Here is a 26,616-nt window from a genome sequence, read left to right as displayed (position 1 = left end):
ATTCGAATTTCGACAATCTGAAAACTGTTCTGTATAGGGTGCACAATAAGAAATCGATTTGTGGACAAACATTCTTCAAAATCTCACTTTTGATTTTTTGTGTTATTTGTGAGCAAAGGGTATAGCCCATTGAAAATTTCGAATTTCGGCCATCCGACAAATTTTTCGATTTTAACCACGATTGGAAGCTACGGCAAAATCATGCAGATAACAACACAAATTTAGTGATTTTTCAAAAAACGACAATGAAACTTCAAAAATATTATCGTAAAAATTAAAAAAAATTTCGAGTTCGAAAACGCCCGAAATTCTTCGAAAATTCGAATTTCGACAATCTGAAAACTGTTCTGTGTAGGGTGCACAATAAGAAATCGATTCGTGAACAAACATTCTTCAAAATCTCACTTTTGATTTTTTGTGTCATTTTTGAGCAAAGGGTATAGCCCATTGAAAATTTCGAATTTCGGCCATCCGAAAAATTTTTCGATTTTAACCACGACTGGAAGCCACGGCAAAACCATGCAGATAACAACACAAACTTAGTTATTTTTTCGAAAAAACGGCGATGAAACTTCAAAAATATTATCGTAAAAATTAAAAAAAATTTCGAGTTCGAAAACGCCCTAAATCCTTCGAAAATTCGAATTTCGACAATCTGAAAACTGTTCTGTGTAGGGTGCACAATAAGAAATCAATTCGTGGACAAACGTTCTTCAAAATCTCACTTTTGATTTTTTGTGTCATTTTTGAGCAAAGGGTATAGCCCATTGAAAATTTCGAATTTCGGCCATCCGAAAAATTTTCCGATTTTAACCACGATTGGAAGCCACGGCAAAACCATGCAGATAACAACACAAATTTAGTTATTTTTCGAAAAAAACGGCGATGAAATTTCAAAAATATTATCGTAAAAATTAAAAAAAAAAACTCGAGTTCGAAAACGCCCTAAATCCTTCGAAAATTCGAATTTCGACAATCTGAAAACTGTTCTGTATAGGGTGCACAATAAGAAATCGATTTGTGGACAAACATTCTTCAAAATCTCACTTTTGATTTTTTGTGTTATTTGTGAGCAAAGGGTATAGCCCATTGAAAATTTCGAATTTCGGCCATCCGACAAATTTTTCGATTTTAACCACGATTGGAAGCTACGGCAAAATCATGCAGATAACAACACAAATTTAGTGATTTTTCAAAAAACGACAATGAAACTTCAAAAATATTATCGTAAAAATTAAAAAAAATTTCGAGTTCGAAAACGCCCGAAATTCTTCGAAAATTCGAATTTCGACAATCTGAAAACTGTTCTGTGTAGGGTGCACAATAAGAAATCGATTCGTGAACAAACATTCTTCAAAATCTCACTTTTGATTTTTTGTGTCATTTTTGAGCAAAGGGTATAGCCCATTGAAAATTTCGAATTTCGGCCATCCGAAAAATTTTTCGATTTTAACCACGACTGGAAGCCACGGCAAAACCATGCAGATAACAACACAAACTTAGTTATTTTTTCGAAAAAACGGCGATGAAACTTCAAAAATATTATCGTAAAAATTAAAAAAAATTTCGAGTTCGAAAACGCCCTAAATCCTTCGAAAATTCGAATTTCGACAATCTGAAAACTGTTCTGTGTAGGGTGCACAATAAGAAATCAATTCGTGGACAAACGTTCTTCAAAATCTCACTTTTGATTTTTTGTGTCATTTTTGAGCAAAGGGTATAGCCCATTGAAAATTTCGAATTTCGGCCATCCGAAAAATTTTCCGATTTTAACCACGATTGGAAGCCACGGCAAAACCATGCAGATAACAACACAAATTTAGTGATTTTTTGAAAAAAAACGGCGATGAAACATCAAAAATATTATCGTAAAAATTAAAAAAAATTTCGAGTTCGAAAACGCCCTAAATCCTTCGAAAATTCGAATTTCGACAATCTAAAACAATCGTGAACAAACATTCTTCAAAATCTCACTTTTGATTTTTTGTGTCATTTTTGAGCAAAGGGTATATAGCCCATTGAAAATTTCGAATTTCGGCCATCCGAAAAATTTTTCGATTTTAACCACGATTGGAAGCCACGGCAAAACCATGCAGATAACAACACAAATTTAGTTATTTTTTCGAAAAAACGGCGATGAAACATCAAAAATATTATCGTAAAAATTAAAAAAAAATTCGAGTTCGAAAACGCCCTAAATTCTTCGAAAATTCGAATATCGACAATCTGAAAACTGTTCCGTGTAGGGTGCACAATAAGAAATCGATTCGTGAACAAACATTCTTCAAAATCTCACTTTTGATTTTTTGTGTCATTTTTGAGCAAAGGGTATAGCCCATTGAAAATTTCGAATTTCGGCCATCCGAAAAATTTTCCGATTTTAACCACGATTGGAAGCCACAGCAAAACCATGCAGATAACAACACAAATTTAGTGATTTTTCGAAAAAAAACGGCGATGAAACATCAAAAATATTATCGTAAAAATTAAAAAAAATTTCGAGTTCGAAAACGCCCTAAATCCTTCGAAAATTCGAATTTCGACAATCTAAAAACTGTTCTGTATAGGGGGCACAATGAGAAATCGATTCGTGAACAAACATTCTTCAAAATCTCACTTTTGATTTTTTGTGTCATTTTTGAGCAAAGGGTATAGCCCATTGAAAATTTCGAATTTCGGCCATCCGACAAATTTTTCGATTTTAACCACGATTGGAAGCTACGGCAAAATCATGCAGATAACAACACAAATTTAGTGATTTTTCAAAAAACGACAATGAAACTTCAAAAATATTATCGTAAAAATTAAAAAAAATTTCGAGTTCGAAAACGCCCGAAATTCTTCGAAAATTCGAATTTCGACAATCTGAAAACTGTTCTGTGTAGGGTGCACAATAAGAAATCGATTCGTGAACAAACATTCTTCAAAATCTCACTTTTGATTTTTTGTGTCATTTTTGAGCAAAGGGTATAGCCCATTGAAAATTTCGAATTTCGGCCATCCGAAAAATTTTTCGATTTTAACCACGACTGGAAGCCACGGCAAAACCATGCAGATAACAACACAAACTTAGTTATTTTTTCGAAAAAACGGCGATGAAACTTCAAAAATATTATCGTAAAAATTAAAAAAAATTTCGAGTTCGAAAACGCCCTAAATCCTTCGAAAATTCGAATTTCGACAATCTGAAAACTGTTCTGTGTAGGGTGCACAATAAGAAATCAATTCGTGGACAAACGTTCTTCAAAATCTCACTTTTGATTTTTTGTGTCATTTTTGAGCAAAGGGTATAGCCCATTGAAAATTTCGAATTTCGGCCATCCGAAAAATTTTCCGATTTTAACCACGATTGGAAGCCACGGCAAAACCATGCAGATAACAACACAAATTTAGTGATTTTTTGAAAAAAAACGGCGATGAAACATCAAAAATATTATCGTAAAAATTAAAAAAAATTTCGAGTTCGAAAACGCCCTAAATCCTTCGAAAATTCGAATTTCGACAATCTAAAACAATCGTGAACAAACATTCTTCAAAATCTCACTTTTGATTTTTTGTGTCATTTTTGAGCAAAGGGTATATAGCCCATTGAAAATTTCGAATTTCGGCCATCCGAAAAATTTTTCGATTTTAACCACGATTGGAAGCCACGGCAAAACCATGCAGATAACAACACAAATTTAGTTATTTTTTCGAAAAAACGGCGATGAAACATCAAAAATATTATCGTAAAAATTAAAAAAAAATTCGAGTTCGAAAACGCCCTAAATTCTTCGAAAATTCGAATATCGACAATCTGAAAACTGTTCCGTGTAGGGTGCACAATAAGAAATCGATTCGTGAACAAACATTCTTCAAAATCTCACTTTTGATTTTTTGTGTCATTTTTGAGCAAAGGGTATAGCCCATTGAAAATTTCGAATTTCGGCCATCCGAAAAATTTTCCGATTTTAACCACGATTGGAAGCCACAGCAAAACCATGCAGATAACAACACAAATTTAGTGATTTTTCGAAAAAAAACGGCGATGAAACATCAAAAATATTATCGTAAAAATTAAAAAAAATTTCGAGTTCGAAAACGCCCTAAATCCTTCGAAAATTCGAATTTCGACAATCTAAAAACTGTTCTGTATAGGGGGCACAATGAGAAATCGATTCGTGAACAAACATTCTTCAAAATCTCACTTTTGATTTTTTGTGTCATTTTTGAGCAAAGGGTATAGCCCATTGAAATTTTCGAATTTCGGCCATCCGAAAAATTTTTCGATTTTAACCACGATTGGAAGCCACGGCAAAACCATGCAGATAACAACACAAATTTAGTTATTTTTTCGAAAAAACGGCAATGAAACATCAAAAATATTATCGTAAAAATTAAAAAAAAATTCGAGTTCGAAAACGCCCTAAATTCTTCGAAAATTCGAATTTCGACAATCTGAAAACTGTTCCGTGTAGGGTGCACAATAAGAAATCGATTCGTGAACAAACATTCTTCAAAATCTCACTTTTGATTTTTTGTGTCATTTTTGAGCAAAGGGTATAGCCCATTGAAATTTTCGAATTTCGGCCATCCGAAAAATTTTTCGATTTTAACCACGATTGGAAGCCACGGCAAAACCATGCAGATAACAACACAAATTTAGTTATTTTTTCGAAAAAACGGCGATGAAACATCAAAAATATTATCGGAAAAATTAAAAAAAATTTCGAGTTCGAAAACGCCCTAAATCCTTCGAAAATTCGAATTTCGACAATCTGAAAACTGTTCCGTGTAGGGTGCACAATAAGAAATCGATTCGTGAACAAACATTCTTCAAAATCTCACTTTTGATTTTTTGTGTCATTTTTGAGCAAAGGGTATAGCCCATTGAAAATTTCGAATTTCGACTATCCGAAAAATTTTCCGATTTTAACCACGATTGTAAGCCACGGCAAAACCATGCAGATAACAACACAAATTTAGTTTTTTTTTCGAAAAAACGGCGATGAAACTTCAAAAATATTATCGTAAAAATTAAAAAAAATTTCGAGTTCGTAAACGCTTTTCGAAAATTCGAATTTCGACAATCTAAAAACTGTTCTGTATAGGGTGCACAATAAGAAATCGATTCGTGGACAAACATTCTTCAAAATCTCACTTTTGATTTTTTGGGTCATTTTTGAGCATAGGGTATAGCCCATTGAAAATTTCGTATTTCGGCCATCCGAAAAATTTTCCGATTTTAACCACGATTGGAAGCCACGACCAAACCATGCAGATAACAACACAAATTTAGTGATTTTTCGAAAAAAACGGCGATGAAACATCAAATATATTATCGTAAAAATTAAAAAAATTTTCGAGTTCGAAAACGCCCTAAATTCTTCGAAAATTCGAATTTCGACAATCTAAAAACTGTTCCGTGTAGGGTGCACAATAAGAAAACGATTCGTGAACAAACATTCTTCAAAATCTCACTTTTGATTCTTTGTGTCATTTTTGAGCAAACGGTATAGCCCATTGAAAATTTCGAATTTCGGCCATCCGAAAAATTTTCGATTTTAACCACGACTGGAAGCCACGCCAAAATCATGCAGATAACAACACAAATTTAGTTATTTTTCGAAAAAAACGGCGATGAAATTTCAAAAATATTATCGTAAAAATTAAAAAAAAAAACTCGAGTTCGAAAACGCCCTAAATCCTTCGAAAATTCGAATTTCGACAATCTGAAAACTGTTCTGTATAGGGTGCACAATAAGAAATCGATTTGTGGACAAACATTCTTCAAAATCTCACTTTTGATTTTTTGTGTTATTTGTGAGCAAAGGGTATAGCCCATTGAAAATTTCGAATTTCGGCCATCCGACAAATTTTTCGATTTTAACCACGATTGGAAGCTACGGCAAAATCATGCAGATAACAACACAAATTTAGTGATTTTTCAAAAAACGACAATGAAACTTCAAAAATATTATCGTAAAAATTAAAAAAAATTTCGAGTTCGAAAACGCCCGAAATTCTTCGAAAATTCGAATTTCGACAATCTGAAAACTGTTCTGTGTAGGGTGCACAATAAGAAATCGATTCGTGAACAAACATTCTTCAAAATCTCACTTTTGATTTTTTGTGTCATTTTTGAGCAAAGGGTATAGCCCATTAAAATTTTCGAATTTCGGCCATCCGAAAAATTTTTCGATTTTAACCACGATTGGAAGCCACGACAAAACCATGCAGATAACAACACAAATTTAGTTATTTTTTTCGAAAAAACGGCGATGAAACATCAAAAATATTATCGTAAAAATTAAAAAAAAATTCGAGTTCGAAAACGCCCTAAATCCTTCGAAAATTCGAATTTCGACAATCTGAAAACTGTTCCGTGTAGGGTGCACAATAAGAAATCGATTCGTGAACAAACATTCTTCAAAATCTCACTTTTGATTTTTTGTGTCATTTTTGAGCAAAGGGTATAGCCCATTGAAAATTTCGAATTTCGGCCATCCGAAAAATTTTTCGATTTTAACCACGACTGGAAGCCACGGCAAAACCATGCAGATAACAACACAAACTTAGTTATTTTTTCGAAAAAACGGCGATGAAACTTCAAAAATATTATCGTAAAAATTAAAAAAAATTTCGAGTTCGAAAACGCCCTAAATCCTTCGAAAATTCGAATTTCGACAATCTGAAAACTGTTCTGTGTAGGGTGCACAATAAGAAATCAATTCGTGGACAAACGTTCTTCAAAATCTCACTTTTGATTTTTTGTGTCATTTTTGAGCAAAGGGTATAGCCCATTGAAAATTTCGAATTTCGGCCATCCGAAAAATTTTCCGATTTTAACCACGATTGGAAGCCACGGCAAAACCATGCAGATAACAACACAAATTTAGTGATTTTTTGAAAAAAACGGCGATGAAACATCAAAAATATTATCGTAAAAATTAAAAAAAATTTCGAGTTCGAAAACGCCCTAAATCCTTCGAAAATTCGAATTTCGACAATCTAAAACAATCGTGAACAAACATTCTTCAAAATCTCACTTTTGATTTTTTGTGTCATTTTTGAGCAAAGGGTATATAGCCCATTGAAAATTTCGAATTTCGGCCATCCGAAAAATTTTTCGATTTTAACCACGATTGGAAGCCACGGCAAAACCATGCAGATAACAACACAAATTTAGTTATTTTTTCGAAAAAACGGCGATGAAACATCAAAAATATTATCGTAAAAATTAAAAAAAAATTCGAGTTCGAAAACGCCCTAAATCCTTCGAAAATTCGAATTTCGACAATCTGAAAACTGTTCCGTGTAGGGTGCACAATAAGAAATCGATTCGTGAACAAACATTCTTCAAAATCTCACTTTTGATTTTTTGTGTCATTTTTGAGCAAAGGGTATAGCCCATTGAAAATTTCGAATTTCGGCCATCCGAAAAATTTTCCGATTTTAACCACGATTGGAAGCCACAGCAAAACCATGCAGATAACAACACAAATTTAGTGATTTTTCGAAAAAAAACGGCGATGAAACATCAAAAATATTATCGTAAAAATTAAAAAAAATTTCGAGTTCGAAAACGCCCTAAATCCTTCGAAAATTCGAATTTCGACAATCTAAAAACTGTTCTGTATAGGGGGCACAATGAGAAATCGATTCGTGAACAAACATTCTTCAAAATCTCACTTTTGATTTTTTGTGTCATTTTTGAGCAAAGGGTATAGCCCATTGAAATTTTCGAATTTCGGCCATCCGAAAAATTTTTCGATTTTAACCACGATTGGAAGCCACGGCAAAACCATGCAGATAACAACACAAATTTAGTTATTTTTTCGAAAAAACGGCAATGAAACATCAAAAATATTATCGTAAAAATTAAAAAAAAATTCGAGTTCGAAAACGCCCTAAATTCTTCGAAAATTCGAATTTCGACAATCTGACAACTGTTCCGTGTAGGGTGCACAATAAGAAATCGATTCGTGAACAAACATTCTTCAAAATCTCACTTTTGATTTTTTGTGTCATTTTTGAGCAAAGGGTATAGCCCATTGAAATTTTCGAATTTCGGCCATCCGAAAAATTTTTCGATTTTAACCACGATTGGAAGCCACGGCAAAACCATGCAGATAACAACACAAATTTAGTTATTTTTTCGAAAAAACGGCGATGAAACATCAAAAATATTATCGGAAAAATTAAAAAAAATTTCGAGTTCGAAAACGCCCTAAATCCTTCGAAAATTCGAATTTCGACAATCTGAAAACTGTTCCGTGTAGGGTGCACAATAAGAAATCGATTCGTGAACAAACATTCTTCAAAATCTCACTTTTGATTTTTTGTGTCATTTTTGAGCAAAGGGTATAGCCCATTGAAAATTTCGAATTTCGGCTATCCGAAAAATTTTCCGATTTTAACCACGATTGGAAGCCACGGCAAAACCATGCAGATAACAACACAAATTTAGTTTTTTTTCGAAAAAACGGCGATGAAACTTCAAAAATATTATCGTAAAAATTAAAAAAAATTTCGAGTTCGAAAACGCTTTTCGAAAATTCGAATTTCGACAATCTAAAAACTGTTCTGTATAGGGTGCACAATAAGAAATCGATTCGTGGACAAACATTCTTCAAAATCTCACTTTTGATTTTTTGGGTCATTTTTGAGCATAGGGTATAGCCCATTGAAAATTTCGTATTTCGGCCATCCGAAAAATTTTCCGATTTTAACCACGATTGGAAGCCACGGCCAAACCATGCAGATAACAACACAAATTTAGTGATTTTTCGAAAAAAACGGCGATGAAACATCAAATATATTATCGTAAAAATTAAAAAAATTTTCGAGTTCGAAAACGCCCTAAATTCTTCGAAAATTCGAATTTCGACAATCTAAAAACTGTTCCGTGTAGGGTGCACAATAAGAAAACGATTCGTGAACAAACATTCTTCAAAATCTCACTTTTGAATCTTTGTGTCATTTTTGAGCAAACGGTATAGCCCATTGAAAATTTCGAATTTCGGCCATCCGAAAAATTTTCGATTTTAACCACGACTGGAAGCCACGCCAAAATCATGCAGATAACAACACAAATTTAGTTATTTTTCGAAAAAAACGGCGATGAAATTTCAAAAATATTATCGTAAAAATTAAAAAAAAAAACTCGAGTTCGAAAACGCCCTAAATCCTTCGAAAATTCGAATTTCGACAATCTGAAAACTGTTCTGTATAGGGTGCACAATAAGAAATCGATTTGTGGACAAACATTTTTCAAAATCTCACTTTTGATTTTTTGTGTTATTTGTGAGCAAAGGGTATAGCCCATTGAAAATTTCGAATTTCGGCCATCCGACAAATTTTTCGATTTTAACCACGATTGGAAGCCACGGCAAAATCATGAAGATAACAACACAAATTTAGTTATTTTTCGAAAAAAACGGCGATGAAACTTCAAAAACATTATCGTAAAAATTAAAAAAAAATTCGAGTTCGAAAACGCCCTAAATCCTTCGAAAATTCGAATTTCGACAATCTGAAAACTGTTCTGTATAGGGTGCACAATAAGAAAGCGATTCGTGGACAAACATTCTTCAAAATCTCACTTTTGATTTTTAGTGTCATTTTTGAGCAAAGGGTATAGCCCATTGAAAATTTCGAATTTCGGCCATCCGAAAAATTTTCCGATTTTAACCACGATTGGAAGCCATGGCAAAACCATGCAGATAACAACACAAATTTAGTTATTTTTCGAAAAAACGGCGATGAAACTTCAAATATATTATCGTAAAAATTAAAGAAAATTTCGAGTTCGAAAACGCCCTAAATCCTTCGAAAATTCGAATTTCGACAATCTGAAAACTGTTCCGTGTAGGGTGCACAATAAGAAATCGATTCGTGAACAAACATTCTTCAAAATCTCACTTTTGATTTTTTGTGTCATTTTTGAGCAAAGGGTATAGCCCATTGAAAATTTCGAATTTCGGCCATCCGAAAAATTTTTCGATTTTAACCACGATTGGAAGCCACGGCCAAACCATGCAGATAACAACACAAATTTAGTGATTTTTCGAAAAAAAAACGGCGATGAAACATCAAAAATATTATCGTAAAAATTAAAAAAAAATTCGAGTTCGAAAACGCCCTAAATTCTTCGAAAATTCGAATTTCGACAATCTAAAAACTGTTCCGAATAGGGTGCACAATAAGAAATCGATTCGTGAACAAACATTCTTCAAAATCTCACTTTTGATTTTTTGTGTCATTTTTGAGCAAACGGTATAGCCCATTGAAAATTTCGAATTTCGGCCATCCGACAAATTTTTCGATTTTAACCACGATTGGAAGCCACGGCAAAATCATGAAGATAACAACACAAATTTAGTTATTTTTCGAAAAAAACGGCGATGAAGCTTCAAAAATATTATCGTAAAAATAAAAAAAAAAATCGAGTTCGAAAACGCCCTAAATCCTTCGAAAATTCGAATTTCGACACACTGAAAACTGTTCTGTATAGGGTGCACAATAAGAAATCGATTCGTGGACAAACATTCTTGAAAATCTCGCTTTTGATTTTTTGTGTCATTTTTGAGCAAAGGGTATAGCCCATTGAAAATTTCGAATTTCGGCCATCCGAAAAATTTTCCGATTTTAACCACGATTGGAAGCCACGGCAAAATCATGCAGATAACAACACAAATTTATTTATTTTTCGAAAAAAACGGCGATGAAACTTCAAAAATATTATCGTAAAAATTAAAAAAAAAATCGAGTTCGAAAACGCCCTAAATCCTTCGAAAATTCGAATTTCGACAATCTGAAAACTGTTCTGTATAGGGTGCACAATAAGAAATCGATTCGTGGACAAACATTCTTCAAAATCTCACTTTTGATTTTTTGTGTCATTTTCCGATTTTAACCACGATTGGAAGCCACAGCAAAATCATGCAGATAACAATACAAATTTAGTGATTTTTCGAAAAACCGGCGATGAAACTTCAAAAATATTATCGTAAAAATTAAAAAAAAAAACTCGAGTTCGAAAACGCCCTAAATCCTTCGAAAATTCGAATTTCGACAATCTGAAAACTGTTCTGTATAGGGTGCACAATAAGAAATCGATTCGTGGACAAACATTCTTCAAAATCTCACTTTTAATTTTTCAAAAATATCGTAAAAATTAAAAAAATTTCGAGTTCGAAAATACCCTAAATCCTTCGAAATTTCGAATTTCGACAATCTAAAAACTGTTCTGTATAGGGTGCACAATAAGAAATCGATTCGTGACCAAACATTCTTCAAAATCTCACTTTTGGTTTTTTGTGTCATTTTTGAGCAAAAGATGAGCCCATTGAAAATTTCGAATTTCGGCCATCCGAAAAATTTTTCGATTTTAACCACGATTGGAAGCCACGGAAAAATCATGCAGATAACAACACAAATTTAGTTATTTTTTCGAAAAAACGCCGATGAAACTTCAAAAATATTATCGTAAAAATTAAAAAAAATTTCGAGTTCGAAAACGCCCTAAATCCTTCGAAAATTCGAATTTCGATAATATTTTTGAAGTTTCAAACTGTTGAAGTTGAAAACTGTTCTGTGTAGGGTGCACAATAAGAAATCGATTCGTGAACAAACATTCTTCAAAATCTCACTTTTGATTTTTTGTGTCATTTTTGAGCAAAGGGTATAGCCCATTGAAAATTTCGAATTTCGGCCATCCGAAAAATTTTCCGATTTTAACCACGATTGGAAGCCACGGCAAAATCATGCAGATAACAACACAAATTTAGTGATTTTTCGAAAAAACGGCGATGAAACTTCAAAAATATTATCGTAAAAAATTAAAAAAATTTTCGAGTTTGAAAACGCCCTAAATCCTTCGAAAATTCGAATTTCGACAATCTGAAAACTGTTCTGTATAGGGTGCACAATAAAAAAAATCGATTCGTGGACAAACATTCTTCAAAATCTCACTTTTGATTTTTTGTGAAATTTTTGACCAAAGGGTATAGCCCATTGAAAATTTCGAATTTCGGCCATCCGAAAAATTTTCCGATTTTAACCACGATTGGAAGCCGCGGTATAATCATGCAACTGTTCTGTATAGGGTGCACAATAAGAAATCGATTCGCGGACAAACATTCTTTATTGATTTTTTTGTGCCTTTGTTGGGCGAAGGGTTTAGCCCATAAAAAAATTAATATTTCCACTATGCTTAAATTTTTCGATTTTTACAAGGATTGGAAGATGTGGCGAAATCATGAAAATAGCAATAAAAACTTCAATTTACAAAAAATAATTACTTAATATTTTCAAGGCGGCAAACGCAGTAATTTCCCCATAAGTTTCAAGTTTCGACAATCCAAAAACTGTTTTAAATAGGGTATGCAAGAAGAAATCGATTCGATTACAAACTTTTTTTGGAAATTTCACTTTTGATTTTTAATGGGATTTTTTTATTTTATCACGAGGAAATAACAGTAAAAGCGTTGTTCTACTTTTGATTTGTGCGTTGTTCATTATTTGCTATTTGCACCTATCTGTGGATGTTGTATTTGCTTTTATTCTCAGAGTATAATATTGTTAATTGGTTTGATTGAATGTTGGCAATTTTTCATCTTAGCACCTGTTGCATGTTTATAAAATAACCTTCTGCACAATTGTATATGGTTTCAGTTTATAATTGTAAACGGATTAGCAAACTTGATTACCTTGTGCTCAACATTTTCGAGTCGATCCATATAGAAGTGTGTTGAATGTAAGCACAAGCCTTTACACAATCTCTTTGTTCTGTTGTATAAAACTAGGTTGGTGTGCATTACTAATACATGCATATGTCAATTAGAGCAGTAGTGGGTGCCTGCGAGAAACAATGTTTTTTGTTTAAACAATATTTTTAATTGAAAGCATTGACTTTTGGATTTTTGGTCGAAAAAAAAATTAAAATATTTTAAAATTTTTTTGGCATGTACTCTCCTGGTTCATATGCATGAGTACGAAGTAGGATTCAGCTGAGTGTTCATACGGCGAGATCTAGCAATGATATTCATACGTTGTAGTACATACCATTGGCATCAGTCAGCAGATAGCCACACACTCTGTACTTCACAGATACCCATATTGAATGTTATTGAAATGCTCGAAAATTTATTTACTCAACGGGAGTGAGTTGTACGAATTTTGTGCTAGTTGTTCCTATTGATATGTGTTTCATTCTTCTCTGATTTGAGGCTCGATCGACTGACCGTTTATTTAGTTCTTTACTCTTTTTTTTTTGTTTATTGAAATAGTTTTTTTTTTCTTAAAATTTTGCCTGGAGGTTTTTAAGGCAGTGGGGTTGTTTTGGATTGTTCTAAAATATTTGGTATCTGGAATTGTTGCGTTAAAATGCTATTTTTAGTCATCCATTGTTTAGCTGGTGTTGCTTTGCTTGCTAATGTTGGTCTGTACCATTTATAGCTTATATAGTTGTTGTTTCATTATTATTCGAGGAAAAGGAATATGTTTGAGATATATGTCCATCCCACAAACACTGTTTGCTTAACTAATGCACAGTGTACTGAATTATTGAAGTTTAATAAGAGATTGGCATATTGCATATAGCCTAAAGTTCTAAGTAATCACAATTTCATTGGGATGAGTCTTTTTGGTGCCAAATTCTACTCAAATATAACTTGAAATATATAATGCATATGATCCTTTAACAATGGGATCAACATTTGAAGGATAAGGTCTGTGATTAGAAAAATTTTTTGAAAATTAGCATGACGACCATTGCAGCAGCTGCGAAAGTGAATTATCAGTTGCTTCCCCCGACAATACCAGACATAGGGCATAAGCCGTTCATTTATAACTTTGTGAAGTATTTTATTCAAGATGCTTATTTTAATATTAAGATCGTGTTTAAACTCATTAATTTATGCTTAAGTTAAGAAGTTTTTCTTAAAAAATGTTGCATATGTTATTCCATGCTACTGTGCGATCTCAATAGTCTCCCACACTTAAAAAACTTGCCAAGGTATGACGTGAAAATTGGTAACACAGTTCAATGTTTTCTGCTGTTAGGAAATATTTTTGCTTAAATTTATCTATGGAACACTTTTTACAAAAATAGAACAACGCATATTTTGAAAAAAAAAGCATTTAGGAAAACCAATAAGTTTATCTAAAACTTGACATTAGGATTTTTTACTCCATTTTCATAAAATTAGCAAAAATTATAAAGTAACAATTTTAAATTGATCTTAAGTTTTTATCACCTCCTAAAATAAATAGTTTCCACTATTTCAAATGAGTGAAAAGGAAGCAAATCCATTCAGATTTATGAGGTGTTACAGTTTTTCTGGTTACTCATTATTAGCATCAATTAATTAATTTTGCTTTGTATTTGTTTTTATTCATAATAAAAATATCTTAATGGGATTTGTTTACTTAAATCAATATGGTATTCATGTAGTTGAAATAAAGCAAAAAGTGTTGTATTTTCAATTAAAAGAAGGAAAAAAGAATTTTTCGCATATAAACAGCGATATTTAAAAATTAGATACCATTTTTCATTAACTGTGAGGGAAATTTTTTAAGTAGCTATTTTCTTATAAAGAATAGTTTTAATTTTTAATACTAAACAAAATTCACATAAAAGTGTTTCATTGTTGAGTCAATAGTTTACCTTTTAACCTTGGGTCTACGGAACTGGCAATTAAAAGTTGCTATAATTGTTTTGTCTCCATAAAATGTTTATATTTTATTGTAACTGCATACAAGCGATTTTATTTGTTAAAATATTACAAGAAAAAATAAAATTATAAAAAAGGATTAACACATCACAACATAAAAGTTATTTAATTTATGCATACATAACATTAAATTAATAATTATTTATTTCGGTTATTTATAAACCAAAAGCTGTTTAGTCTAAAAATAAAAAAGAAAAAAGCAATTAAAATTAAAACAATATCAATAAAAATCTGAAAAGAAAAATGCAAAAAAAATAAAAATAGTATTAAGAAATAATGAAATAAAAAATAAAAAGTTCAAATTTTATTTAGTTTACTGTTAGAAATGTAAAGTACAATTAAATATTTTAAAACAATAACCAAAACAAAACAAAAAAAAAAAAAAAACCAGAGCTGAAAAATGCAGCAAATTAAAAACATATGCAAATTCTTAGTTTAACTGTGACAATAACAAAAAATATGTCAAATCTGACCTCCTGTGTAATAAAGAGGTAAAACTTATATAAAATTCCTCTACACAAAAATACTCGCTGAAAAGTTTCTTTTCTGCGTCGACTTTTTGCTGCGTTGAACATAAATTTACTTTGCGTATTTTAAACTATATTTCAACAGTTTTCGCCTAAGTACCATAATGCATAAAAAAGCAAATGTAAAATTTTCAAAAATATATGAGTAACTTTTGGGAGGCCACCGAAGCGCAGAGGTTACCATATCCGCCTATGACGCTGAACGCCTGTGTTCGAATTCTGGCGAGATAATTAGAAAAAAAGTATAAGGGGTGGTTTTCTTTTCCTAATGCTGACATCATTTGTGAGGTACTTTGCCATGTCAAAATTTCTCTCCAAATAGTTGTCGCACTTTGGCACGCCGTTTGGATTCGGCTGTAATAGGAGGCCCCTTATTAAAATTTAGCTTAAAATTTTCTTCTCCTAATGCTGACATCATTTGTGAGGTACTTTGCCATGTCAAAATTTCTCTCCAAATAGTTGTCGCACTGTGGCACGCCGTTTGGATTCGGCTGTAATAGGAGGCCCCTTATTAAAATTTAGCTTAAAATTTAATCAGATGTAAGAAGTTTGTCCCTGTTCCTTAGTGGAATGTTCATGGGCAAAATTTGCAACTGAACTCTTGGGTCTTTGATATAAACTAATAACTCTGTAAATCTTTTCGCATAAGGAGCAATCTGAATGAATATGGTGGTATTAAGATCTTATTGGTCCAATCCTGTTTCAATGATTGAAATGTACTTTGAAAACTGAAATATTCTCCCGAAAACAATTTGTTAATACCATATCGCAAAATGTTAAAGTTAAAAATTTTAAAGCCTTCATAGGTCCTATCGGATCTACTACATATGAATTAGATTCGTACACTCCTCCTAAAAAACTTTTATTTGTGGCCTAAATTGCAATGATAGGTATAAATTCATGTATATCGATTTAAGGCATTTTGATGGTGAGCGGTCCACAAAATTGTTGTACACAATTATAACTGCCGAATTCATACTCTACTCTTTGATACTGTATATAAAAATGATATCCCCAGATATATTACCCCAAATTTGAATATACAATTTGTGATTTAATGTTATTACGGGTATATGCATTCATTGCAAGTTGTTGGAGAAATTGTAGCCGAATTACACATTCTTTGGGCGATAAAAAGTCTCGACTCCTTGGAAGTATCACCTGTTGAATTACAAGCTGTGTCCAATAGTGTGGCTCCTTGGCTTAGGGATATGTACTCTGCTAGTATCAGCATGTCGCATATTCCATTAGTAATTTTCATTTCAAAAGCAGAAAAACCTTACCATACGAAGGCGAATGATTTTCATTCCAAAAGTCTGACATCCTTTAGGCTAATGACTCTAGAGAGGTTGGCAGAAACTATCTTAAGGGAAAGATGCCTGGAGAGCACTGAAATAGCCCTACATAGACGGCTCTCTTGCTGTCAAGGAATACACAATGGTAGAATTTCTTGACATTGCGGGTGCTTTCAACTCTATAAAACCAACGTCAATCATGAGGAAGCTGTAGTTTAAAGGCATCAATACTACTGTAAGAAGATTTATTAATAACTTACTTAGATGAATTATGGGAGGCCTAGAATCTTTAGATCTATTACAAAGATGAGATAGCAATGGGACCACTAAAGGAATATAGCCTTCGCTACTTTGGAATATAGCCATTAACAATATATTATAGTCTCTGGAAGAAAAAGGTGTAAAAGTGGTCGCGTATGCAGATGACGTGGATGTTGCAGTTAATGGAAATATTATCGGCACTCTTAGAGATAAACTTCAGGAAGCGCTTCGCACTACAGCGAAATGGGCTACCGAAAAAGGTCTAGTCGTAAATCCGCTTAATAAGCACGTTGTTCTTTGAATCGGAAGATATAAATTACCCACAGTGGCACCTGTCGCCTTAGGAGGAAAGAATGCTCGACTTATTAAAAGCTCAAAGTACCTGGGTATTTTACTGAACTTACACTGAAAAAATATTTAACTTTAAAGATTGGAGTCAAAGAATAGCAAACTTAATTTAAACATGATAAATTTTCCAACTTTTTAAGTAAACATAGTAGTTAAAGAAGCAAAATAGCCAATACCAAATTGTTATTGGTTTTAGTAGCATATCATTATTAAATATTCCACCCCCTAATGAGCCAAAATAAAAAAAAAATATTGATTTTTTTTTTTGTTTTTAATTCCTTTATTTAAGTTAACAATTCTAATAAAATAATTACAAAAAATAATGATACACCGTGACCAACCTGGATTCTTTGTATTCAGCAATTGATTTTATACCCATTGATTCCCAGAAGACTGGGAAGACTGGAACTGGGGCAAACTTCCCACAAATCAATGAGTGCTGTCCGTTTCAATTTTAAGCTCAAAGATAAAGGACTTAATTTTTTTATAGCAGAGTCCGAACGGCGTGCCGCAGAGCGACACTTCTATGGGGAGAAGTTTTTACATGGCAAAGTACCTCACAAATGTCGCCAGCATTAGGAGGGGAAAACCACTGGTGAAAAGTTTCCTGATGTTCCAGTCAGGATTCGAACCCAGGCGTTCAGCGTCATAGGCGGACATGCTAACCTTTGCGCTACGGTGGCCTTCACCACGTTTTTACGCATATTAATCGTAGTAAGATATTTAATTATATTGAAACATAATTATTATAATATTTTGCGTCAATATTTTTAGTACCAAGCTAAACACTTTTGCTGCGATGGCAATAATACAAATTTGACGCAATTAATTCTTAATAGTTTCCTTCGACTGGTATCAAATTGATACAAAATGATATTAAAAATATTTGCCAAAACAGGAATAAAATAATACCAGGCGGTATTGGCAAACTACCGTCCCTTTTCTATGAGTATATACACCTGCAAGATAGCCATTGCCAACAGTTTGGGCTTAAACCGCGAGTCATTCACTGGTTGTGTACTGCAAATGTCAGACCTATAATGCTATATGGTATTGTCGTCTGGTGGACGGCACTTCAAAAGTCCGTCTACTGTATAATACTCAGCCGGGTCTTAAGGATGGATTGTTTGTGTTGTGTATCACAGCCGCACTGAGAACAACGCCATCTGATGCACTGAATTAATTGCAGCTAATGTCTCAGTTCTTGGTGCATATATACCTCGGGAATTATCGAGCAGAGGAGCTTGCGATATTAGGTACTACCGTAAACATTGCAGATGAACTGGAATCTGAGGGTATGCCTCGCGACAATTAAGCTAAATCTTGAGATCAGCGACGACTTCTAGGTCTGATTCATTGCTTTTTTCGTATTCTCGAGACATGGTCTGCAAATTTTAAGTTCATATCTTTGCAACATTGAGTGACATTGCGAGGTTAGTGCTTGCCTTTCGCGATAACATTTGGCTTTAAGGACAGAATTACTGCTAAAAAATATCAGAAGTTCAAAAGACATTAGCATTTATACCATATATTTTATGAGGTACATCAAAAGGAACACATAAAGATGGTAAAGGCATCCCTTGTCAAACTTTTAGAAGTTGTACGATAGTCTTGTTGGACCCTTAATTTTAGAAGACACACGATCCTACTATTGGAATGCCTTGAAGCCCTGTTGTTAGAACTGATTTAAGCAGGCCTTACTAGATTTCCCACTGGTAAGTAAGTCCCCATCCTATATTGGTTAGTATAAACAAGTAAGAGCGTGCCAAGTTCGGCCGGGTCGAATCTTATATACCCTCCACCATGGATAGCATTTGTCGAGTTATTTGGGTGGTATCTATTTTTAGGCAAACAAGGAATAATGGAAAAGAACTGAGCTTTATCAAGTTATAGTCCGATTTGGACCATAAATTAATTGAATGCTGAACATTGTAGAAGTCATTGTGTAATAATTCAGTCCATTCGGATAAGAACTGTGCCTAGTAGGGACAGAAGGAGCAAAATCGGGAGATCGGTTTATAGGAGTTGTATCAAGCTATAGATCGATTCAGACCATATTGGATACGTATGTTGAAAGTCATGGGAGAGGCCATTGTACAAAATTTCTGCCAAATCGGATGAAAATTGCGCCTCTAGAGGCTCAAGAAGTCAAGACCCCATATCAGTATATATGGCAGCTATAGCGGGTTATGTACCGATTTGCGCTATACTAAGCGCAGTTGTTGGAAGTCATAACAAAGCGGCTCAAGAAGTCAAGATCCAAGATCGGTTTATATGGCAGTTGTTCCAGCTTATTAACCGATTTGAGCCATACTTACCACAGTTGTTGGAAGTGACACCAAAACACCACGCGCAAAATTACAGTAAAAACGGATAAAATAATTGCGTCCTCTAGTGGCTCAAGAAATCAGGACCCAAGATCGGTTTATATGGCAGCTATATCAAGTAACGAACCGATTTGAACCATATTCAGCACAGTTGTTGAAAGTGATACCAAAACACCACGTACAAAATTGCTGTCAAATCGGACGAGAATTGCGCCTTCTAAAGGCTCAAGAAGTCCATATCCTAGATCGGTTTATATGGCAGCTTTATCAAAACATGGATCAATATGACTCATTTACAATCCCAACCGACCTACACTTATAAAAAGTATTTGTACAAAATTTCAGGCGCCTAGCTTTACTCCTTCGAAAGTTAGCGTGCTTTCGACAGACAGACAGGCGGACGGACATACCGACGAACATGCCTAGATCGACTTAAAATGTCATGACGATCAAGAATATATACACTTTATGGGGTCTTAGACACATATTTCGAGGTGTTACAAACAAAATGACGAATTTAAAATACCCCATCCTATGGTGGAGGGTATAAAAATTGGAAATTTCTATTATTCATAAACAGTATATCCTTAAATAATAGACTGACCTATTTGTTGTAAGCCATAGAAATTATTCAACTGCTGTGTTTATTTTGCAGAATTATTTGCAAATCATTGTATTATCTGTCCATAAATTATAAATAAAATATATAAGATGTTCCACATTTTCTAATATTTCCTCAATTCATGAAATTCCATCGTTAGGTATTATTTAAAAAAAAAACCTCAACAACACGCGCGCAACTCACTTAGATATATATTCAATTGAACCAATTCGTTTTAATGAAAAATGCACACACATATTGACCAGATATAATACAAATTAAAATTGTTGAACACTAATTTAGTGTGTTCTGTTTAATAACAATTTCCAATTGACATGGGAAAATAAATTATTATTTTTTATTACAAAAGAGTACACTTTGAGATGTTTAAAATATACAACAAAAACTCCGGCTACTAAATGCATCCAATTGGAAAATTAAAATTTTGATTTAAATAAAGAAAAAAAAAATAAATCATAACAGAAGCCTGCATACATTTACGCATAGTAACCATAACAAATATTCCCAAAAACAAAGTAGAAACCAATGGAAAAAAAATGCTCAGGTTCACCTACATTTGGGGTTGTCTGTGTATCATTTATCTGTCTGTTGCGGTCTTGTTAACTTAATATTTATACAATAGAACTTATTGTATAAAGCAATAAACAGTCGCTTAATGAAAAGTTTCATGATGATGACTAATGGTCTTTTCCGCAGCATTTTCCGAGTCAAAAATGAAGCAATCACAACAGCACAGAGAAAAAAAAACCATCATATTTATCATAATTTTTTGGTCCATAAATAACGTTAACGTAGGTGAATGGGACAACATTTAGTTAACAATAGTCGGCAAAAAAATATATTATTGTTTTCCATTTAAAAATACATACATACGCATGCATTAGATACCATTTAAGAAAACGTTTCTTTAAGAAATTGGGTTGATGGAATAGGTGAGCAACGTGTTTGCAATTAAATGTTGAAAATGTTCACACCTTTTGTTGATGAAAGAAATTAGTATCGAACTTAACCCATTGTGAGCTTAATGCTCTGCTATTAGAGCGATATCAAGATATGGTCCGGTTTCGACCACAATTAAATTATATGTTGGAGACCTGTGTAAAATGTCAGCCAATTCGAATAATGTCAGCCCTATTTATATGGGAGCTGTATCAGGCTACAGACCGATTCAGGCCATAATACACACGTATATTCATGGTCATGAGAGGATCCGTCGTACAAAAGTTCACGCAACTCGGATAATAATTGCGACCTCTAGAGGCTTAAGAAGTCAAGATCCCAAATCGGTTTATATGGCAGCTATATCAGGTTATGAACCGATTTGAATCTTGTTTCGCACAGTTGTTGAAAGTCGTAATAAAATACGCAATTCCAAATCGGATAGGAATTGCGCCCTCTAGAAGCTCAAGAAGTCAAGACCCAAGATCGGTTTATATGGCGGCTATATTAAAACATGGACCGATATGGCCCATTTACAATCCCAACCCACCTATACTAATAAGAGGTATTTGTGATAAATTTCAAGCGCCTAGCTTTACTCCTTCGAAAGTTAGCGTGCTTTCAACAGACAGACGGACGGGCATGGCCAGCTCGACTTAAAATGACATGACGATCAAGAATATATAGACTTTATGGGGTCTGAGGCGCATATTTCGATGTGTTATAAATAGAATGACGAAATTAGTATACCCTCAGAAAAAAAACTGTTGACGATGTATAAGTTCGTCAACAGTTTTTATTTCTTGATCATCATAAAAATCTAATACGATTTAGCCATGTTCGTACATCTATCAGTCCATCTGTCCGTTGAGATCACGATAACCTTTAAAAATGGCGATATTGAGCTGTTCTTCTGCACAGACCCTTCTTTTGCCTATAGGCAGTTTAAGTTCGAACATGGTCTATATCTTGATATAGACCCTATAGAAAGATATGTCGATTAAATGTCTTAGGCCATTTATTACGCTGAAATTGGCATAGTGAACTGTGGTAGGCCGTTTGGCATCAGCGTTTAACATAGTTCAGATAGATCTATATTTAAATATAGCTGCCAAAGTATATACCGATCTCCTCATTTAAGGTCTTCCCATAATGTAGCAGAGTGAGTTGTGTTAGGCCCTCTGACATCCGTGCTCAGTATGATATATAGCGGACTATATTTGGACATTGCTATCATAAAAAGCGAATAGCCATTTTAGGGTCTAGGGGCCATAAAAGGCGGATTTACGAGTATAATTCGATTTCGATAAAATTTGGTATAATTAGTTGGGTTAGGCTCCTCAACACGCGCGCCGAACGCGGTTCAGATCAGGCTTTATTTTGATTGAACTGTAAATTATTCATTTCCACTGTTTTTTTTTTTAAGAAATATGGTTAATACATTAGTCGAACTTATCTATAATCGATTTCCCTACAACGAATTGTTCTTTATGGCGAATAAAAATTAAAAACCCATTTTTTTCAGTCATTTTCACCTATTTTAAGATCTCTTTATCGAAATTCTCAATAACAAGTACTTTTCTGTAACGAATTATTTCTAAAACGCAAGTTGAAAGTCTCACAAACTAATTTCTCTATAACGAATTTTAGGAAAACTATTTTTATTGAAGTTCACACAAAAACGGAGGAAAAAAGCAACTTATATCTGCTTATAATGGGTGAACATTTGATTTTGAATTATGTAATAATATTACATTACAATTATGTAACAACATTACATAAAGACGAAGCCTATTGAAACTGAAAAAAACGGTTTAGTTTTGGATATAGCTTCCATATATATGTTCGACTGATTTTTAATAGTAATGCAATATAATCTTAATGTCTAACCGAATCTCAGAATATTTGTCACAAAGTATTCCCTTTTGATTTCCGACTAAGCTAGTGGATTTTATACAAATCCATTTCATCAAAATCGGCGTCGTCATAGCGATATTGGCCAATTTCCACTTAAAGGGTAGATGTAGGGTATTATATAGTATTTGCCCGATTCTCGCCATTCTTTACTTGCTTCATTTTATAATTGTTTTTATCATACATAATTTGGCGAAAAAAAATTAAAATTTTTCTCAAAGTTTAAATTCAAATATGATGGATTTAGAAAATTCTATTCCTATCAAAGGCTTTTGGTCTGTCTCTACTGTGATGAGTCTGATTTCAGAGTCTGTCACTATAGCCTGAACTAAGCTTCAAAAAATCAAAAGTAATATCAATGGTCTTGATTTAATATTTTAAATAATTGCACCGGTATTAAAAAAGCCTAATATAGATTTGAAATATGTTTATTTGACAGCTTTCCTTTATTGAACTGTCAAATATACCTAGTTTTAGGCTTCATTAAGTTTTGTGAATACGCTCGTTAAAGTTCAGAACGAACGGACACGGAAGTTAAGTAAAAGTTTGATTATTTAAGATATTTTTCGCCGTAAAAATACTGTCCATATCTTCAGTTACTGCTTGCTCCAGACCTTTACATACAAAGTACATTTCAATAACAAAATCACAATAATACTGTTAAAATATAATTATATGCCTCACATTTTAAAAACTTAAAAAATTAGTCAAAAATAATTTAGATCTTTCTGCTTCACTTCACAAACATCATGGTTAAATTGGTTTAGAAATTAAAAATGTTTTGTTTAACCGAATATATGACGTAAATTGAGTTCACTGAATGCAGGAATACATTTTGTTTCCTACATTCCGGCAGATTTTCTTTTAAGTTGAAATTTTTTGCCTCTTATTTTTTTGACATAAATGGGTTAAACGTTTTGTTGCCATATCCCGATTTTTTCTCTTTTTATGATTTTTAAATATATGTACCAAAAATAATTTACACAACAAAACATAAAATGCTTATGAACAAAATCGGTTCTTTCTTGTATTTTGATTTTTTTACGATGCACTTTTCTCCCATCACATGAATACCTCTCAAACATTTTTCCGTTGACGACTTTATGGTGTATCTTCTTTTGAACATATACATATTCTTTTTTTGTTGTATAATTTGTTTCATTTTTTGAGGGCTTTGTTGGTGCGGCCACTTTATTTTGTTTTTGATTTAAGTGCGAAAGCAAGGAACATTATAATTTTTTTAGAACAATTTTCGTACAGAAAATAGAATTTCGATAATTATACTCCCGCATTTTGGTAGTTGGGACATAAGGCACGCACCACAAGCGAAACGCACAGGGCAACGCACATGCATACGCACTCACATACACTCAATAGGCAAAGCAAAATCAAAACAAAATAAATGGAAATTAAAACAATTTTTCGGAAAGCAGCTGAACTTTTCCGTGGGGCGGCATGTTGTGTAAATAAAGAATTGTTGGAAGAGGAGAAGAGAAAAAATTCACGATCGTCACGATCGACACGAGTACACATGTACACACCGTATGCACACCTCCGCCGTCTGGTCTTCTTTGTATTTCGTACTTTTTTAGTGCTACGTCTGTCTGGCTGTTTATTTGGGCAATTTTCTCAAGTTTTTCACTTTTCTCGGCTGTTGAAGGCTGGGTGTTCTGTTCTTTTTGGATAAAATGCTAGCAGCAGGCAGGCGTATGGGCACCACGCATGCAAGATGGTTTTTCTCCTTTTTTATCTTCAATTTCAATGGAACACACCACAGCCAGCACACATGCGAGTTTTTACGCGCTACTCTGTTGTACGCCAACACAATAAACTTTCGAAAAAAATACACCAAAAAATAAACTGTTCCACTTTAGTTCATAAAACTTATGAATGCGAGTGTGGACGCCGAGAAGTCAAAATAAAACAAACATTTAACGCGACCCAAGCACGGCAGAAAAACAATCTAGACCAGACGCGCCCGTTCACAATGCCGCCAATTTAAAGACTATCGCCAAACCAGCAATGGCCAAATCATCTCAGCCCAAAATAATTCTATGGTCTCACGAAAAATCATCTCTTCTGACGTTATATTTCACTCTTTTTCCGGCCGCCTTTTTATTCTCCATTTGTAGTGTATGATGGTGATGTGGCGTTATTAATTAGCGCCTTACAAAGTTTTCCTCCAACAAAAGAGGATTCATTCACCACTCTCTATCTCACCCACTCTCTCTGACGATCTCTTACGTTTGGTTTCTTAAACACTGGTAAACTTAGCATCACTAACACTGTCCACCTTCCGTTAGCTCGGATTTTCCGTTATCGCTCACAAATACAAAAGTAGCAACCGCCACATGCGAGATTCCACTTCCGGTTTTCTATGCGTTTGCCATATAAATGAAGAGCTGTCGCTGCCATCGCCACATCTTGGGCCGGCAAATGTGCACTTTCTTTGTTTGTTTTGATGCTTGGTTAGAGAGAAGCATTTCTGCTCTTTGGCTGAAGTTGATACGGCATTTTAACACTTTGTGGCTAAAAGCTGTCCACACTGCCGTGTCACAGTGGGATGAGTTGTTGAGACAAAATTTATTAGATTGCGAAACTGTGCAAAACGACTGCAGATTGTTGTAATGCCAACATTAAGTTAATAATTTAGCAGGATAGCTCAATAATTTTATTTTGTAGCTTTGCGACAAAGATTGTTGTTTCTTTGGGAATTACACATTGTAGCTAAGATTTCACATGCTTAATCAAAAATCATGTGATAGAATTATGACACTTAACAATTAAAGGAGCTGCAATTTTTAAATGTTAATTCAAAAGGTTTTTTTTAGAAAATTTTACCCATGAACACTCCATTAAAGAGCAGCGGTAAACTTCTCACATGTAAATGAGTGCTGTGCGATCCAAGTTTAAGCTCTATGGTAAGAGACTTCCTTTTCATAGCCGAGTCCGAACGGTGTGCCGCATTGCGATAGACATTTTTACGAGAAAAAAAATTCTTTTACACCCAACCAAATTTGCTATTTAATGCAGCAAAAATGTTTGCTAAAACAGCAGTTTTTGTCTGCATAAAATGGGAAAGTAGACATTACTGCTGTTTCAGCAAACATAGGGCTGCTGTATTAGCAAACATTTCTTACTGCTATTCAACTAACAAAATCTGCTATATTGAGTACACAAGTCTGCTGAAAAAAATGTTTATGCTACTTTTTATGGTTGCCTGTTAATTTTTTGATTACTTTAGACATTTTGTAAGTAGCATGGAATTCCTAACTGAAAATTTTCTTTTTGAGAGGTTACTTTATAGTTTTCAGAGCGCACAACAAGCCGATTACTGGCTTAGGTGTATGTCTATAGTGGCATGGGGCAGATTAATATCTGCACCCTCTTTTCAACCTAACCTAACCTTTATGTCTGAAAGGAAATCGCTAGATCGGCCAAACAATGTTAAATATTTCGACTTTGTAATTAATCTTAAAAAATCACCCTTTATATATAAACCTGTCATATATAGGGTGATTTTTTAAGAGCTATAGGAAAGTTTTACAAAAAGGAAACATTTAGACAAATGCATGGAATCCTTATTTGAATCGATAATATAATTTAATGTTTGAAGATTATTTCTCCCAAATGTTGATCGTGACTGCGCCTCAAATGGTCCATCCG

The 26,616-nt window shown here is 33.6% G+C and overlaps 2 protein-coding genes across 6 annotated transcripts in view; both read right to left on the bottom strand.

Moving 5' to 3' along the window:
* The window catches only part of LOC106081870 (innexin shaking-B), a 126,539-nt gene extending 101,589 nt beyond the window's left edge, over nt 1-24,950 (bottom strand). For 2 of the 4 annotated variants that reach the window (XM_013244124.2, XM_013244125.2), the window contains exon 1: nt 24,025-24,950. The gene's annotated coding sequence lies outside the window, so the exon portion shown is untranslated. The remainder of the gene's footprint in view (nt 1-24,024) is intronic. The other 2 variants (XM_013244126.2, XM_013244127.2) reach the window with 1 other exon arrangement.
* Nucleotides 14,810-26,616, bottom strand: part of LOC131997317 (GATA zinc finger domain-containing protein 10-like) — a 246,667-nt gene continuing 234,860 nt past the window's right edge. Inside the window, exon 5 of one of the 2 annotated variants that reach the window (XM_059368105.1) lies at nt 14,810-14,895. In XM_059368105.1, coding sequence (XP_059224088.1) covers nt 14,869-14,895 — 27 coding nt within the window. In that variant the 3' untranslated portion in view covers nt 14,810-14,868. Of the gene's footprint in view, nt 14,949-26,616 lie in introns of both variants that reach the window. The other variant, XM_059368103.1, reaches the window with a different exon arrangement.

This window comes from Stomoxys calcitrans, chromosome 4 (assembly GCF_963082655.1).
Source record: "Stomoxys calcitrans chromosome 4, idStoCalc2.1, whole genome shotgun sequence".
Taxonomy (NCBI): Eukaryota; Metazoa; Arthropoda; class Insecta; order Diptera; family Muscidae; genus Stomoxys; species Stomoxys calcitrans.
Note: the sequence above shows the minus strand (reverse complement) of the source record. Positions and strands in the feature narration are given on the sequence as shown.